Source organism: Vidua macroura, chromosome 2 (assembly GCF_024509145.1).
Source record: "Vidua macroura isolate BioBank_ID:100142 chromosome 2, ASM2450914v1, whole genome shotgun sequence".
Lineage (NCBI taxonomy): Eukaryota > Metazoa > Chordata > Aves > Passeriformes > Viduidae > Vidua > Vidua macroura.
The window spans coordinates 49,917,816-49,934,648 of record NC_071572.1 but is presented as its reverse complement, the minus strand read 5'-3'; the positions used below and the strand labels follow the sequence as shown (position 1 = coordinate 49,934,648).

General features: G+C 39.6%; 2 protein-coding genes across 13 annotated transcripts in view; both read left to right on the top strand.

The window, feature by feature from the left end:
• The window catches only part of UCHL3 (ubiquitin C-terminal hydrolase L3), a 45,147-nt gene extending 37,598 nt beyond the window's left edge, over positions 1-7,549 (top strand). For all 9 annotated transcript variants that reach the window (XM_053970611.1, XM_053970617.1, XM_053970614.1 and 6 more), the window contains 3 exons: positions 2,687-2,762; positions 5,342-5,400; positions 6,664-7,549. In XM_053970611.1, the coding sequence (XP_053826586.1) occupies positions 2,687-2,762; positions 5,342-5,400; positions 6,664-6,747 (219 nt within the window). In that variant the 3' untranslated portion in view covers positions 6,748-7,549. The remainder of the gene's footprint in view (positions 1-2,686; positions 2,763-5,341; positions 5,401-6,663) is intronic.
• A 5,290-nt stretch (positions 7,550-12,839) lies between these two features.
• The window catches only part of LMO7 (LIM domain 7), a 131,997-nt gene continuing 128,003 nt past the window's right edge, over positions 12,840-16,833 (top strand). For 2 of the 4 annotated variants that reach the window (XM_053971006.1, XM_053971005.1), the window contains exon 1: positions 12,846-12,933. In XM_053971006.1, the coding sequence (XP_053826981.1) occupies positions 12,865-12,933 (69 nt within the window). In that variant the 5' untranslated portion in view covers positions 12,846-12,864. Of the gene's footprint in view, positions 12,934-16,833 lie in introns of all 4 variants that reach the window. The other 2 variants (XM_053971007.1, XM_053971008.1) reach the window with 2 other exon arrangements.

Sequence of the window (16,833 nt, the reverse complement as noted above, 5' to 3'; positions counted from 1 at the left end):
TTGAATCAGATTTGTCACATTGGGAAAAACTAATCCAGTTACTTGTTTGCTTAAGTTATAAGCAACAGATTTTTATAATACAAAGTTTTTAGGTGACTATTCAGACCCTATTGTTTCACTGTGCTTATGATTATGTAAATATTTTTCTGTCAAAAATTATTGAAATCCTAATTTTTCAAGAAATGTAACAATCAACTCTACTGCTATCTAGATTAGATGAAAAGAAATCTCAATAGAAGGAGACTTCTTACATTAGAACATATGGTAGAAAACTTACTAATGGCATAGCATTTTCATTCTCTCTCTGAGGTTGGGGAATTAAAAATGTAAAAACACAACATTTCTCACAGTTTATGGCAATAGCACAATGAAAGCATGTTATTTAGTTTAGTCTTCTACAAAAACTCAGCAGGATTCTATGGGAGTCCATCTCTTAAGTAAACTTTATGAAAAAGTCAGTCATGCTTTTTTTGATGGCTTCCTTATTAATCTTTTTTCTATATATAGACTCAGCATTCCAAGCATGCCATGGTGTCTCTCTAGAGAAAGGGTATTTATTAGAATTTGACAATGAACTTAACACCCAAAAAGGTTAAAAGGGCAACTATATCTTTTTCTAAATGTGGTCAAAATCAACTCCTGAACATCTCAAAGTCCTCTGAAATAATGATGTACTCTCCTACTTCGTGTCACCTTGAACCCAGGTAGAGAATGTTCAGATGTAGGCATCAAATTGTTAAGCCACCTCCTTCCTAAAGTGACACTAACTGGCAGTGGTCTTCCCCCTAACCCAGAAATTTCTTAAACCCAGATTTCTTAGTTGATATGTTTAATTTATAAGTGAACAGCTGTGAAGTGATACGTCTCTGAAGGGAATTAGGTGACAATTAGGTGAGAAGCATGCTCAGCCTAGCCTGCCTGCAAACTTTTGTAGCACTACAGTTTAGATGTCTGTTGGGTGGTCAATAGCAATAACAAGGTGCCATTGGGCGTTACTTACTGTATTGTGTGGTTTTATGGAACCTGTGGTCCTTTGAAATTTGCAACTGGAGTAGTCAAGTTCCTGGGGCTGTTTGGTTTTGCTAAGTCCTGGCTCTGTTAGGCCTTCTGTGAAACAAATTATTGAAGGCCATTTCACTTAAGACTGCTTGAATTTCTGGTGGAAAGATCCGTTTGCCCCTTTGATAGATGTCTCATCTTCAATGGCCAGAATGCCTTTTCTCCATTCTAGGCTCTCTGAAACAGTGATGAAACAGGGTGTTTGTGCCTTTCACACTTCTAACTGGTCATGGAGATAAATGAGAGTGAGGGCAAGTTGTGTGGGTTTTTTGTTTTCTTTTTCTTTTTTTCTCATCTTTGAGTTTGCTATACAGAATTTCTGTAAGCTGTTGGCAGTTGCTCCACAGCACTGCATTCTTTGGCCTTCTTGATGTATTTGAAGGACTTTTGGTGACTTCTTGTCCTTCAGTCTGTTTTTCTGGTTGTTTGCCAAATTTCTTCAACTTATATAATCTTTTCAAGTCTTTGTTCATGGCCATCATCAAAAAGGAAATTTTGAACCCAGTCTTTAAAAGACTTTGAGGTTCTACAACTTATTTTACACTGTAATCAATTTTTAGCAAGTTTTTACATTTCTGGAGTAGTTTAGAAAACTCATGTAAGCCTAGCATTAATTAAAAGATGAAAGAAAATTACATTAAATACATTTTCACACAAGTCAGATTCTTGATAGTGAAGAAAACCTGAAGTCCTTTTTCCCATTTGCTCAAAACAGTATCATCTTAAAATGTGTCCAGATGCAGACTGGAGAGACTGATGAGGAATTAATGCCATCAGTTGCTATTGAGCACAACAGTGGCAATAGAGCTTTTGGCTCAGAAATGATGATAGATCTTCTGGCTCACAGGTTCCAACACCACTGCTCAGCGGGTGCTGGGAATGTGTGTTGGTGGAACACCATGCTGTGCATGCCCACAAACTTCTGCAAAAGCTTTTGCTGCTTGCTGTAGTTGTCATTACAGTACTGAGCTAGGTAGATCTTTACGAACTAAACATTTTTTTATGTTGTATCACTTGGTGCTGTCACTGCACTTCAATCCTTACTGAGTGTGATGAGTATGATGCCACTTTGAAAATTCAGTCTGGGCACCTCTGGTTATTACTTTCCTCCCTACCTAAGATGTGTATGTTTTGACTGCCTGTGAAGAGGAAACTGGTTACTTGGGTTTCACTTATGAGGAAAATATTATTTTGATCAAGTGAATATTTTCAGTTCTAAAATATTACAGGTTCTGAGTCGAGTCCTGCATCACTTTGTTATGGGAGATAGGTTAGTGAAGGATTTGTTATTTATAAAAAAGTCTATTTTTGATGTTTATGTATTTGAGCTGATTTTACTTCTAATTCAGTAATGAAAAATAGAACTTATATAGAGTTATAATCAAAAATACTTCCAGATACTTTACTGCATGGATTCTTACTGATATAGCCATTGCAGACAGTTTCTTTGTATTCCAAAATGTTCCTCACTTGACTTCTGCCATTCTGTATAGATCCAGAATGTGCTTCCCAACTGTGATTTCTTTTGTCCAGGTATTTTGCATATTATGATGATACATGCTCATTAATCATATAGCAGTAAGAATTTAATAAACACACTTTCTTTTTGTCTTGTTTTGTCTTGCAGGCGCCAAGTATAGATGAAAAAGTAGATCTTCACTTTATTGCATTAGTTAATGTAGGTGGTCATCTCTATGAATTGGGTAAGAACACTTTTTATCCACTCTCTCCATTTGTTAGAAACAAATGCAAGTAGTGATGCTGTTAACTGTCAAAGTTTCAGAGAGATTTCTTGATGTTATGTAGGGCTTAGGTTCACTTCAGCTGCATCTTAGGGGTCTGGGGATTTCTTTCAAACAACTGCAGCCTTCTTCTTGGTTTTTGGGGGGGTGTTTGTTTTTTGGTTTTTTTTTTTTGTTGTTGTTGGTTTTTTGGGTCTTTTTGTTTTCCTTCCCTTAACTCTATCCTGTTAAGATAAAATGGTACAGAATACTAGACTGCATCCAAACTTCTTTTATAAGAACAGGAAGCAAGAAAAATGGATAAAAACTCAACATTTCACAGGAATTTGTGTTATTTATGTTCCTGAACTGCTTGTGGAGGTATTAAATTAACTGTGTGCCACTTCAGAAATGTTAGCTATATTATTTAAGCAGTGTGATACTGTTTGAACTCAAATTAGGTAGTCAGGATACTAAGAGATGTTAACACTCTGCAACTTCTTTGTAATAGTCTGATATTTTTTCTTCTAGTTTTTGTGGTCAGTAGACAGTTAACTGTGCAACAGTAGTCCTTATTCTTTGAAATACAGCTATTTTTTCCCTGTTCAGATTGTGTAGCACTTAGTTTTGCTCAGATATTCTCTAATGACTCCAATCTTAAATATGTTGCTGGGCAACTAGGTTTTCCAGCAGGCTCTTCAGAAATCCAGCAAGCAGATCAGCATTTAAAATCTGCAAGTCACTGATCTTTCCTAACATAATTTTTGCAGTATTTTATGGTGATAAGACATTAATCTTTTGAAAATCAGCATGTAATTAAGCAATGCCCTTAACAGGTGATAAGCAATCACAACATGGGGCATAAGCAATATATAAGAAGTGCTTATGTTAATATTAAGTTGATCTAAGGGTATTACCAGGGATAAGTCATAACCAATAGGCACACATTTTTGTATTTTATGATGCTGTGTATCTGTCAGTGGACTAGATCAAAAAGGTAAGTACTGTAGGATGCACTAAATATTTAATGGCTCTAAATTTCAAGGCATAAGGGATGACTTTCACTTTTTTTTTGGTTTTGTGCTACTGTTTCCTTGATACATTTTCATTGTCCATAAATTTATGTTGCTTAAAAAGGCAGACTACATACTATGATGACCATGTTTACCCATTTTCTGTAAGTATGATGCAAGAGAAACCCATTTGAATTTTTCCTAAAAAGAAAAAATGAGAAGAAGAGGCATTTAGTTCTGCTGTACAGTGGAATGTCAATAGTACTCTTTCTTTTGTTCTTAAAATAACTTCTCTCTGTACCAGTATAAGGAAGCAAAAAAAACCCAACTTAAAAGTAGGGAAATGGAAGGTTTTTCAATTGATTGGAAGAAGGTTATTCAATTGACTCACTGTCTTCAGACAGTGTGGGCAGCATGTGGGCTTTGGCATGCAGAAAATGCTAAGGAAGCACATGGATATTAAATATATGTGATTTTTCTGTCATAGAAAACACATTATTTATAGCCACATGAAATTAAAATGTTGTTCTGCCAATATGGACAAAAGAAAAAGCACCAAAATTAAGGTAAACTTAGCTTGGAACAGTGCAGTGCAGTTCTGTTTCCCTGGCATTTTCTGAGGGTTTTGCCTTGTATCTTCAGCCATGGTAGTTACAATAATGAACAACATCTTGTTCATATAAATCCAAAAGTTTTCTAACATCAAATCTATTTTTAGTTATGGAAAATATAGTTTGGAATTGTTGTCAACTTTGGTGGCATCTTTGGGGAGGGAAAAGCCTTTTACAGGGAAGACAGAGCCAGAAGTGATTTTGGTTTAGCAAATATTTAAGATACCCTGAAGTAAGTTTTCATACTGTTAACTCGTTACAAGTAACCTGAAGCATATTTATATGAATGAAATTCTTTTTCAAATGCTGAGAATGACAAGCATTATTCTATTGGAAATGCAAGGGGAAAAAAAACTATAAAAGAAAAACAACCCTGTTTAAATAGCAACCCTGTTTAAAAGCTGTGAAAATACTTAATACTTAGAGCTGTTGGGTTTGTTTGCTAATTTATTTTAAATGACAGAAACATTTTCAGTGATGCCAGACTCTTCAGAATGGTGGGTTTGCTACTCTGGTCTGTGTGGAGTCCCTGATCACAGCTGTCAAACTGCACAGACATACAGCTGTCTTGTCTGCATAAATCTATCAAGCGTAGCTGAAATTTTGCTACTCTACTTGAAAAACTGAAGTACTATACCAGCACTAAACCAACAGCAACTTACAGCTTTGAAATTTTTAAATTAAATATTGAAAAATATTTCATCATTTTGATTGGATAATTTTTTAAGAGCAACAGACTGTATATAATGATACTGGTAGAAGCAGTCAACAGTGGAGAGACCAGCAAACAGCAAGCTGCATGTGTGAACTTTATGAAAAATGAGATAGCATTTTTGAAAGTGAAGTACAAAAAAATCTGTTTAAATAGTTTTAACTGGAAAATGAAGCTTTTATAATTTTATAAATGTGTTATTCAACCCACTTTGTCTTTCAACAGATGGGCGCAAGCCATTTCCAATAAACCATGGGGAAACCAGCGATGATTCTTTTTTAGAGGTAGGGATACAGAAACTTCTTAAGTGGTGTTATATGAAATTCTTGCTGTATTTCCACAAAATTTATAAAATAGATATATGAAAATACCTATACAAGTTTAGCTATATTTATAGTTGGATGAGGAATACAGCAAGTGGGATGGTGAGGCCGAATTAGGTTTGAAAAGAGATACTTTGTAACACTTTGTATTATAACATAAATATCAGAAGGGTTGACTATAACACAAGATCAGACTGTCTTATCTTCTGTTCTTAGATTTTCATATACTCCTGCTCCTTTCAATTAGTACATCTAACAAGAAGTTAGCAGATTGAAAACTTATAAGTTTTCATTCTCTTTCCTTTGGTTTATATTTTAATAGGTGTCATGCTAGACAGAAGTTAATTTCTTTTCTGACCCTTGGTCTTCTCCACTTTCACAGCTTCTTTTGGGTGCTTCTTTGTGTCATGAGCTGAGAAATTAATTGGGAAGGGATACACTGAGTTGGGAGGATAAACTGTCATCCCCACAGAATGCTGCAAAGTTGAAGTTGAGAGAAGGCAATGCATAGATCTGAGTTTTATGATATCCAGATTGGATTAGCATTACAAAAGGAAGAAACCAGAGAAACTAAAACAAACAAAATACAAAATTATTTTATAGTTTAGAAGCATAGACTAATGTCTGTAAAGTTTGCAGATAATTTGTGCTTGCTTGGACAGGGGAACAAATTGGATAAAGCTTTCCTTATTCCATATGTATCTTTTTCCTGTTTTTGCTGATTACATGTGTTCACCAGATTGCACCCTAAAGCTAGATGAAGGAATTACTTAAAATCTTTCAATTACCCCACCCAGCTTAGATTCATCTTGAAACAAAGGAAAAATTTTTGAAGGCAGCAGTACTAGTTAAGGCAAACTTCAGAGATGCATTTAGTAAGTCAGATAAGCAGCACATCTGCTGCACAAAGTAATATTCAGTCACAAAAATCATCATTGCTAAAGTCCTTCGTAAAACTTTTGCTCTTTTAGGCTGCCTATATGAGCACTGTAAGTAATCTTGAGTAATGATAACTCAGCCCAAAACCCAGGATGCAACAACTCACATCAGAAATACCATTTATGTAGGTTTGTCACACTATTTAGTAAACCTTTATGGTTTATGAGCATAGTTTGGATAAAGCATATCTTTGTATTTCAGTTGTATTTTGTTTGGTTTTTTTGTAAGAAATACGATTTATAGTGTTCTTCATTTCGGTTTACTTTGTACTTTTTTCCCCCCTAGGATGCAATAGAAGTTTGCAAGAAATTCATGGAACGTGACCCAGAAGAATTAAGATTTAATGCAATTGCACTGTCTGCAGCTTAAAAGTCTTTTCCAGTGAAGCAACTTTATTGCAATGGATTGTAAGAATAAAACTGTTGCCATATGTTAATAGTACAAATTTTGATACTTCCCTAACATCTTGACTAATTGTAGCATACGTGGAATAAACTTTGCATTTGTCCTTGCTATATTTTGCTGCTTGTTCCTACAGCAACTTTGGGTATTTCTATACAGGCATGCATTTTGTGCAAGATTTCTATGTGGTGGGTTTTTTTCCTTCCACCCCCTTAAATTTTTGGGACTTACTGTCTGTGATATTTCTTCGTAATAATGATGAGCTGCTTTAGAGCAGGATTATCATTTGTATCATGCACAGGTAACATTCTGAGTGGAGTATGTGGTATGGTGATGGCTGAAAACTTGGAGTATGAGGCTATCTCTTTCTTTTATTTATAATGGTGCGAGAATACTATAAGAACTTCTTCAGGTGACTCAAGTGACAAAAACATTTTTCAGTGCATTATTTATAAATAAATATGTGGAAGAAAATAGGCAGAAAAAGGACTATTACTGTTGGTGAGCACTAACATTTTTAAATCATCTTAATGTTTACATTTTGAATAAAACTTCACTTTGTTTCTCAAGTATAATAACGTTAATAAATTGTCAAAAAACTTTAGTTAAACCAATGTTTGCTATTTATATATGTGGAAAAATGACGTGGATTTTTCCCCAAAAAAAGGCACATTAAGTAATTCAAATGGTAGGACTGTGGAAGGCACACACAGGTGAATACGGCAATGTGAAGTACCTCACCTAACTGAAATAAATTATAGAAAAGTGATGATTGTTGTCATGAAGTTTTGTTTAGCAACAACAAACACACTGGAGAATTTAAGGCAGGCATGATAGTCATATACTTTTCTCCCCTGTAGGAACATCTATTGCAAGTTTGTCAGGTGGCATTACTGAATGCTATCTGATAGCCTTCCCCCCTGCCATCCCTCTCACTCCACCCACTGATCTTAAGGTACTATTGACTAATTTCTGTACCTGAATTAGTAACATCGTGGTTCTTTTGAGTTTGATCTTCTTGTTTGGTTTTGGGTTTGGGTTTGGTTTTGGTTTTTTAGCTAAGCAATTTTAACACATTAGGATTCTTGTGAAGCTTAGGGTTAATGTGTGTGGTTTTGACAGTCCAGAGAAATATTCCTTATTCACTCCTTTGAAGTGGAATAATTTAGATTTGCTTCCAATCAAACCCACTGCCAAAGGAAACTGAACCCTCCACATCCCAGAGGGTGCTTTCATTCTCTATCAATTGTCATTGCAGGAAAAATGAATGGGGTTATGCCAGAAGCACTCTGGCAGAGTTTTCCTTCTTTATAGAAAAGAAAGAGGCCTGTGAGTCTGTCTTATCACTTAAGAACATCTTTTGCACTCTAAAGAAAAAGTTGGAGTGTCTGTCTAAAACATGTCACCTGGAGAGTCCAGTAACAACAATAGTCTGTTTTCTATAAGTGAGCTGGTTGGAAAAACGAAGGAGAATAATAACACTAATGAGCTTCTATTTTTGAAGTTTTTGCTTTTTCACCCTAATAAAATGCAGTTTATGTTAACTTGGTTTATGTTGCTATGCTCATTAATGAAGCCCTGAAACTTGCTCTTAAATAAAAAAAAGAGGCTTTAGTAACCAAACCATCTGTGTTGTCTTCTTGCTAATATCAGCAAATAAAGGTTGTCACCACTGAATTGGGATATTGCATATTTTAAGCTAATGGTGACTTGGATGATTGCCTCTCAAGTAAGCCATAGTTCATCTAGATAAGGCCCTTTTAGGATAGGGGAGAGGGTGAGGAGAGAGAGGACGTGCAGTTCAAAGCTGTTAAACAAGCTACATCAATTGTTTACTCTAGGGAAATGGTCTCTTCATATATGATCTTCAGTGTTCAGAAGATTTCAGTGGGTTTAAGTAATAAATGGTGTGTCTCTGTTTTTGTGCAGCTGTTTACTGCAAATTCCCTTCAGAAATGGACCTCCTTGTTGGGTACAAGGACTGACTAGACAAATTCAGGTCAAAGATAATAAGGTTAGAATAGTAAATTTGGGGTGGGATTTTCTGTGGTCACGCTGAAAAACACATCTTGAATCTTAAGTAAAAACCTATTAATAAGAATTCTTAATATTTTGGCAATATTGTAGTTTTGCTTAGCACCTACATAGTCTTCAAATCAGTTGTTCTGCAGGGTAAGGTTTCCTTTTATTTGCAGTGTTAATTTGAGTTTATTAATATGTAAGATGGTACATTGTAGTGAGCACTCTGTGAGGTACCAAAGGAAGAGCAATGCACTAGTTTTATGCTGAACTGTATGTATTCACTGCATGGTCTCTTGGTAGAAACTGTGAAAGACTGCACTGCAGAAATTCATGTCACCCAACATGTACAGTGTAACAGCTTTCCAGAGCTTGTGAGACCATGCTTTGGCACAGGCTTTGGCACTATCTTGAGGAGCAATGGAAGTAAAGGGATCTACAAGCTGCTGGAATATCTCTGTCATTGACATAACCTGTATAACATGGATAAAAAAAGTGAGGTATCAACATTGGCTGACTTGTAAAGTCAAGCAAGGTCCTACTTAGAGGCTGATAAACCCAGCGGAGCCCATGGTGCTTTTGGCTCTGCGACACCCCAATGTCTGCATCATCACCTGAGCTGTACGATCTGCTTATTAGCTCAAGCTCTGTGGGAAAATGACACTGTATTTTCTAACTTGTGCAGCTTTGCCAGAGCCTCAACACCTTTGTGTGGAGGAGCATGGCTTGGCCACGAGCATGCAGTGCCAGGAAATTCCTCTTCAGCCTCTGCAGTCTGCACTGGCTGTACACACCATCTTATGGAAATGGTGTGTGTAGGAGTGAGGAGGTGATGCATGCTCCACACTTACAGTAATTTTAGCTGAGTGGAGCTGGTGTGCTATTAAGCACTCAGGATTGTTCAAGCTCTTTTAAGTATATTGGTGCAAGTTTTCTTACATTATTTACAGACATTTTGTTAAGAACCAGTACAATGCCCTTTCCTTTCAATTGTGGCTGCATGATTCAGTTAAGGGAAGATGAAAGTTGTTTTCTGACATTGAAATGTATGTTTTGGAAAAAAAAGAGACTTAACAGCCCACACTTACAAAATAAATACGGTCTTTCCTTAAAGAAAGAAGCCTGCCTTGGTAGAAAATATTGTGTCAAATATTTGTAGAACTCTCCTTGAAAAGCATATGACGTAAGCTGTTGCTTGACTTATCCCTAGGAGCACACACATTGAAAGGGTTTATTTTTGTCAAGTAGAACAATATTACGTTTGCTACTTTTGACAGCAACAATTAGCAGTCATATCTGGTATATGTAATCTTTCTCTGATCTAGGACTCTGGTGACTTACATTGTTAGTGCAAAGGAATAATAAAACTATTTTGGTTGCTCAGACTTACATAAATAATTTATCTGTGACAGTTGATTTAAAATTCACTTTGAGGATGAGATTTACATGTTGGAACTTTTTTTACTTAGTGAGGAACTTAGACTTAAAAGTTGCTGTGATCCATGCAATCTACTTAAACACTTAATCAAATTACATGATTACTCAAATTACTTGAATTACTTGATATAAAACATTAAACACTTAATTTGTAAGAAAAGTAATTTGATTTGTTATGAAGTGAAATAAAGCAACCAGAAATAAGTGAGAAATGTCTTTTTTTTTTTTTTTAAACATGACGTCTTTTGGAAGCCTATTTTATAGAATTCTTAGTTACTGTCTCCTACTTAGGGACAAGCACTGTACTCTTAGATAAAGTGAAAGTCCTTAAAAGCTGGAGAAAGGTTGCTGCAGTTCTCCAGAAAAATGTTTGGTAACCTCAGGTAATGCAAATTGATGTGAGCCAGCAGTGGCAGCTGATACATGTTTTATTTAGACATTTTTAACCTTTGTAATCATGGATGTTAAATAGTGAGATGAGAGGGTTGTTTTCTGATGTTCAGACTTCCCACTCAAGAAAAATGTAGATTCTTAATTTGTATTTGGTCTTGTGGCTTATCTGGCTTGGAACAGGAAAAAAGGGTAAGGAAAAAAACCCTCAAAATTACAGCTTTTATATTATTCCTTGCTGGCTTCATAGTATAGATGTCTCAAATTATACCGTGGTGAGGAGCTAACTACATAACTTCTATACATTTGTAACTTTAATAAATGTCAGATATCTCCCATGGAACTTATTTCAGCCAGAGTCACTGCATTTTTCCTCCTGAGTCTAACACCAGCAACACTGATTTCCATATACTGCAGAAACTGATGGCTCATAGCTTCTTGGCTTATTGATCTCCTAAAATTCTCCTTCCCCATTCTGAGGTTTTCTGTAACAGATGATGTGTTCTCAAGTCAACATCTCAGAAGTGAATGTAGTACAAAAGCTTTAAGTTATCTTTTCTCAGTAGTCCTTTAAAAATTACGTATGTTGTGCCATGGGCTATAAAAGCAAAAGATGTGTGCAGCAACTGAGTTTTACTTACAGAGAAGACATAGAAAGAAAAAACGCTACAAAAAGTTCAAGCAGGAAAAGATCATAGAATCATGAAGGCTGGAAAACACCTCTAAGATCATTGACTGCAACGTTAAACTAACGTTGCCATATTCACCACTAAACTATGTCCCCAAGTACCACATCCACACATTTTGAACACTTCCAGGGATGGTGATTCCCCATTATCCCTGGGTAGCTTGTGCCAACGCCTGACCGTGCTTGCATTGAAGAAATTTATCCTTATATCCAATCTAATCCTCTTGAACTTGAGGCCATTCCCTCTTGTCCTGTTGCTTGTTACATGGGAGAAGAGATTGAGCTCCACCTCACCACAGTCTCCTTTCAGGTAGAGAGACAGCTTAAATACAATGTCAGAATGAAATCTAGTAGTCAAAAAATCCCAAATAAACCAAAGCCAAAACACAACAACTTAATGCTGTGGATTAGTATTACAGGAAACGGCTCTTTTCCCTGATACTTAATTTTTCTGCTTAGCACTTGTCCACCCCTGTATTTGAAGAAAGGATTCCAGTGTGTTCAGCCAAGAAACCATCTCCCTCCTGCGCCCCGTGCTTCTGTCAGGGTGGATGACCCTTTGCTGCAACGTGATCCCAACCTGCCGCACGTTTGTGGTCACCGCAGTTGGCAGAGCCCAGCGCAGCTCCCACTCAGGCCCACGGTCGAGCCGTACTGAGACCGGGCTTTAGCTCTCAGTCTGGGATAGCGTCTGGGGTGGACGAGTCGCAACAAATCTGTTGCAGTGAGCCGGGCACAGGGACACGAATGAGCCAGATCAATAGGCACTATTGGGTAGCGTGAGCTCAACCAGAGTTGAGGCCAGCGAGGCTGGGGAGGGAAGCAAGAAAACCGAGCCGTGTGGCTCCAGCTCAGCCGGGGCACCTCCGCCTCGGTCACTTTGTACGAAAAGCGCTCGAAACGAAGTGTGGGTCTCATGTTTCCCGTAGGTGAGGAAAAGGCTCCTAACTTCGTCCCCAGACGGGACAACGCTGCAGAGTGTGGAGCCGCTTCCCCGGGATCGCGGAGCTGCCTATGGCTGGCCGGGGAAGCCCCGTCGCTGCGGAGGTGAGGGAGGCGGCCCGGGCTCCCGAGGCTCCCGCGGCCCCGCCGGAGGGAGGGAGGCGGCGGCACGCTGGGCAGTCCCGGCCGGGCGGGGCGGCAGGTGGCGGGGGCCGGGCGGCGGGACCGGCCCTGAAAGGTGCGATTGTCCCCAGCTATTCCTGGTATGCGCCGGGGCGGGAGCCGCCGGGGGCGGCCTCCACCGGCCGGGAGCGCGAGGGGCGCCGCGTCCCGGCGGGAGAGAGCCGCCACCACCGCGGGGGTGCGGCCCCTCCCGGGCCTCCGGCTGCCCCGGGGGTCCCGGCGCTGCCACACGGCCCGCGGCTCTTGGGATTCCTGCGGCCGCGGAGCGCCAGCGAGCTCCCGGGAGGGGGAGTTCCGCGGGGAGGAGGCGGAGGGGGAGGAGACGGCGCGGGCAGCGTTAAAAGGAGGCAGCTGAATGACAGCGGCCGCCGCCGCGCCCCCGCCCCGCCGAGCACCGGCCGCCCCCCGCTCGCTCGCTGCTGGCCATGGACGGGAGAGAGGACGCGGAGTACGACTTCCAGGCGGCGTTCGCCGAAGCCCGGCGATGGCTGGAGGTGAGGCGTCTCTCGGTGCTGCTGGGTGCCAGCCCCTCGTTACCCCCGGTCCCTGCCCGAGGCAGGGGTCCCGCCGCAGCCTCCGCAGGGCGGAGCGCGCAGCGCGCTCCCGCGGGGCTGCCCCGCCGTCCGGCAGCAGCTCCCGGGACGCGGCCCCAAACCTTGATTCTTTGTCGGCAGCTGCGGACTGCTATTTTTAGAAAGTATCGTGGCAACTTGCAGAAATCTGTCTGTGCAGTATCGCCACCGCCCCCTCCTCGCAATCCAAATTAAAGGCTGTCTTCGTTGCCCTCCTGTCGTTAAGGCTTATAATTTCTTGCCATCTTGTAAATTACTTCTGTAGCGCTTGCTCCGAGACAGTCTGAATTAAAGACACTCCTTCCTGTCTTGAAAGAGTTCAGGACAGAGAGCAACCTGAAATTAACACTCATTTTCTTCTCTCCTATTTTTAAACGTGATTGTCTGACTGCACATAGCGCTTGATGTAAATATCCGTGTTTCTGTATGATTACCCGAGTCACACCGGTGCGGTACGTGCTAAAGCATGGGGAGAGAGGTTGTTCCTGGATGTACCTAAGTATTGACCAGGGCAGCATCGGCTGAGCGAACGAGGCTGATGGCTTGGAAGCTGAGAAATGTTAGGAATACTGAACAGCCTCCCTTAGAGTCGTGGTGTGCTTTTGAAGAGGAGCTTTAGAGTGCTGGTTTAGATTTATTTTAACATATTAAGCTTATTTCTTTGTGTATAGTCACTTAACATTAAACTTAGTGTTGTTAGAACCACTATCACAGTAACTTCGGAAGGAGAGAATATTCAAAAAAAGATGTTTGCTACTTTTTACCCCTCATCTTTACAAGCTTGTCGAGACCTGAGTTCAGGTTTCTTTGTTTCCTCTGTAAAACAATGACATCTAGTGCTTAAAATCTATTGAGAATGTTGAACTGAGTGCACCAAAGGCAAGGGTATCGTAAATGACCTCTACAAGTGTCAGTTTTGTGTCCTCTGTGAATGTAGGTAATTACAGCAGTAATGTGTCAATTTTGTAAGAGCTAGCTGTGAGTTTAAGTAATTAAACCATTCCTCTCTCACGTATACCTTTCTTGCATTGCTTTCTTTAAATTGGTAAAGCTAACTTTAAAAAGTAAGCTTTTTATTACGGTGATGTAATGTTGTCTTTGAAAATCCTATTTTAAGGGTTTGGGGATTTGTTTTAATTATTGTTAGACTTCATGTTATACTGGCTGGTTGTACCATTTCTACAAAAGGTTTTGTATCTCTGCCTGCCAGTAGCATGTGGGAGCTCTAGCGAAGAAATGTGAGTATATAGTGTGCACTGTTTGTGTAGGGGGAAAAAACATATGCTCAGCTTCCCCCTTGCCCAGTCTAATTTGTGTGGCTGTCCTTTGATACGTGAAAGCTGTTCTCATTTTAAAGTAACTTTTAAACTTACCCTTTGGAGAAGCATTTTACTGCAAAGCAAATAACTTGCAAACCTTAAGGTATTGACAAACAGGATGCTCGGAATTCCATAATGTTAAAGGAAGATGTAAATATTTATTTCCTTATGAAATGAGGTTTGTGTTTCAGAAGAACTGTTGTGTTTCTCTGCTTTTTAGAGCCAGATGGATTTAAAATCCAAGACTAACCATTTCCGTTGTTCTATGGAAGAGTAATGACATTTTTAAGGTAATGAGGCATGTCCCAAGGTTTTGTGACTCTTGGTGAAACAAAGTGGTGTATACATGATAGCAGAACTTGGTGAGTCCTAATGATTAAACAATTAGTTTTGAAGATGAGGCAGTTTTTAAATATTTACACACTTGAACTTCTGATGTTTTGGTAAGGTTTTGTGTACCAGCTTCTCCCTAACATTAGAGGAGATGAAAGCACACAGACACTAGCTACTATGTATTTAAAGGAACAAGCCAAAATATCTTTGTAAACTGTTACTCTTTCCCTTTGCTAATGAAATCTTTGTTAACATATTTCTGTATTTCAATGGAGAACTCTATGGACTCTGAGACTTAAAAAAAACCCTCCAACCTTGAAACTGAGGGCTTTTTAGTAACTGGAATGAGCAGCTGTATTTGTCAGATCCCAAGAGGAGTAAAAAATACCCCAAAACCATGAAAAAATATTACCCTGTAATTTTTTTGAATTTTTTGGTGAGAGAAAACTGTGTCCTGGTCAGGTTCCTTTTCTTCCTGTTCCCAGCAGAATTCTCCATGCTGTATGGCAGCCACTGGCTCATGGCAGCTTAAATATTTGTTCCTAGTTCTTATGCTACCAAAAAAACAAACCAAACCAATAATAATAACCCCCCCCCAAAAAAAACAAACAAAAAAACCCCAAAAAAACCAAAAAAAACCACCCCAAAACCAACTAAGCCCTCACTCCCAACAACCCAAACCTCCAAACAACTCAAACCAAAAAAGTGCAAGAGCTTGATTAAGAATAATAACAACAAAAATTTGCATCTGATATCTGGTGTTACTTAAAGGAAGACTTTGTTCTTTAATTCAGGTTCATGTTGAGGCATATTTTATGATAATGCAGACAAGGAATGTCTGTAGTCTTCACAGTGCAAAGACCTCTTAAAGTGTGGTCCCCAACCTCTTGTGTTTCATGTGTTGGGAGCTGGGAGGGGATGTTGCTTGTTAAAAGAGTTGGAGTCACTGGGAGAGCTGCCTGTTGAGGATGTCTACTTCTTTGGGGGAAGGAATGGTCATTTTCTGTACAAAACTCGAGCTCTTCTCAGGTATGCTTTCTACAGAAGCCAGCATTGTTTAGTGGTGTTGGCTTCTTGCATCTGAGACTTTTGGCACTTTCTGAGCTCTGCCTGGAGCAAGTGGTGCTGATCAAACTCACCCAGCCTTCATTTGGCACCTCGGCTGGGCAAATGGTGCATGCTGAGAATAAAACACTGGACTACCACAACTTGGCAATAGTTTTTCAAAGAAGGAGAGACCTCATAGCAATCTACAACTTCCTCATAAGGGGAAACACAGGGCAGACATTGATTTCTCTCTAGTGATTAGTGATGGGATTCCAGAGAATAGCATGAAGTTGTGTCAGGAAGGTTTAGGCTGGATTTCAGGAAAAGGTTTTTCACCCAAAGGTGGTTGGATGCTGGAACAGGCTCCCCAGGGAAGTAGCACCAAGCTTGGCAGAGTTCAAGAAATGTTGGGACAATATTCTCAGGCATGTGGTGTGACTCTTGAGACTATCCTGTCCAGGGTCAGGAGTTGGACTTAATCCCTGTGGGTCCCTTCCAGCTCAGGATTTTCTCTCATTCTTTGAAAGGTAGAGCTTGTTTGCCAAAGCTAGAAATAGCTGGCTTAAATTGTTTTACTGTGTTCTGTTCCATATTATAACTTAAGCAAGCCAAAAGCTGTTCCTCCAAACCAAAGCATTCTTCCCCCAGCTATTAAATATCCCAGACTGCCGAGTCTGCTCTCCCACATCTCGAGGCAGAAAAACAGTCTGCCTCTCCCTTTCTGCAATCCACCACTAAGTTCACCCTTGTGAATGAAGGGGAGACACAGTCCCTCTCCCCCAGCACGTTTCACTGTTTTAGGAGTGATGCCCCTTGAAGAGTTTGAGAGGAAAGAAGTGTGTGCTGTTTTCTTGTAAAATGTCTCAGCTTTTGATTCTACTTCTGTGTTTTAAACAAATTCTAATCTTCTGGTAAATGTCTATGGTTTAAAATTATTTGCTAAAGCAATTTGAAACCTGACCCATGAAGTCTGTAAATCTTTAGTTAAAGTGCCTTGAGGCAAATAACGCTTGAATTTTTTTCCCCCTGAAGTAGTCAAATGTACAGATCCAGTCTGCGGCAGGGTGGCCAGCGAGCGTGTGCCTGAATGAATTGTTGGAGTGAAGCAGCAAAGCTGTAGGAA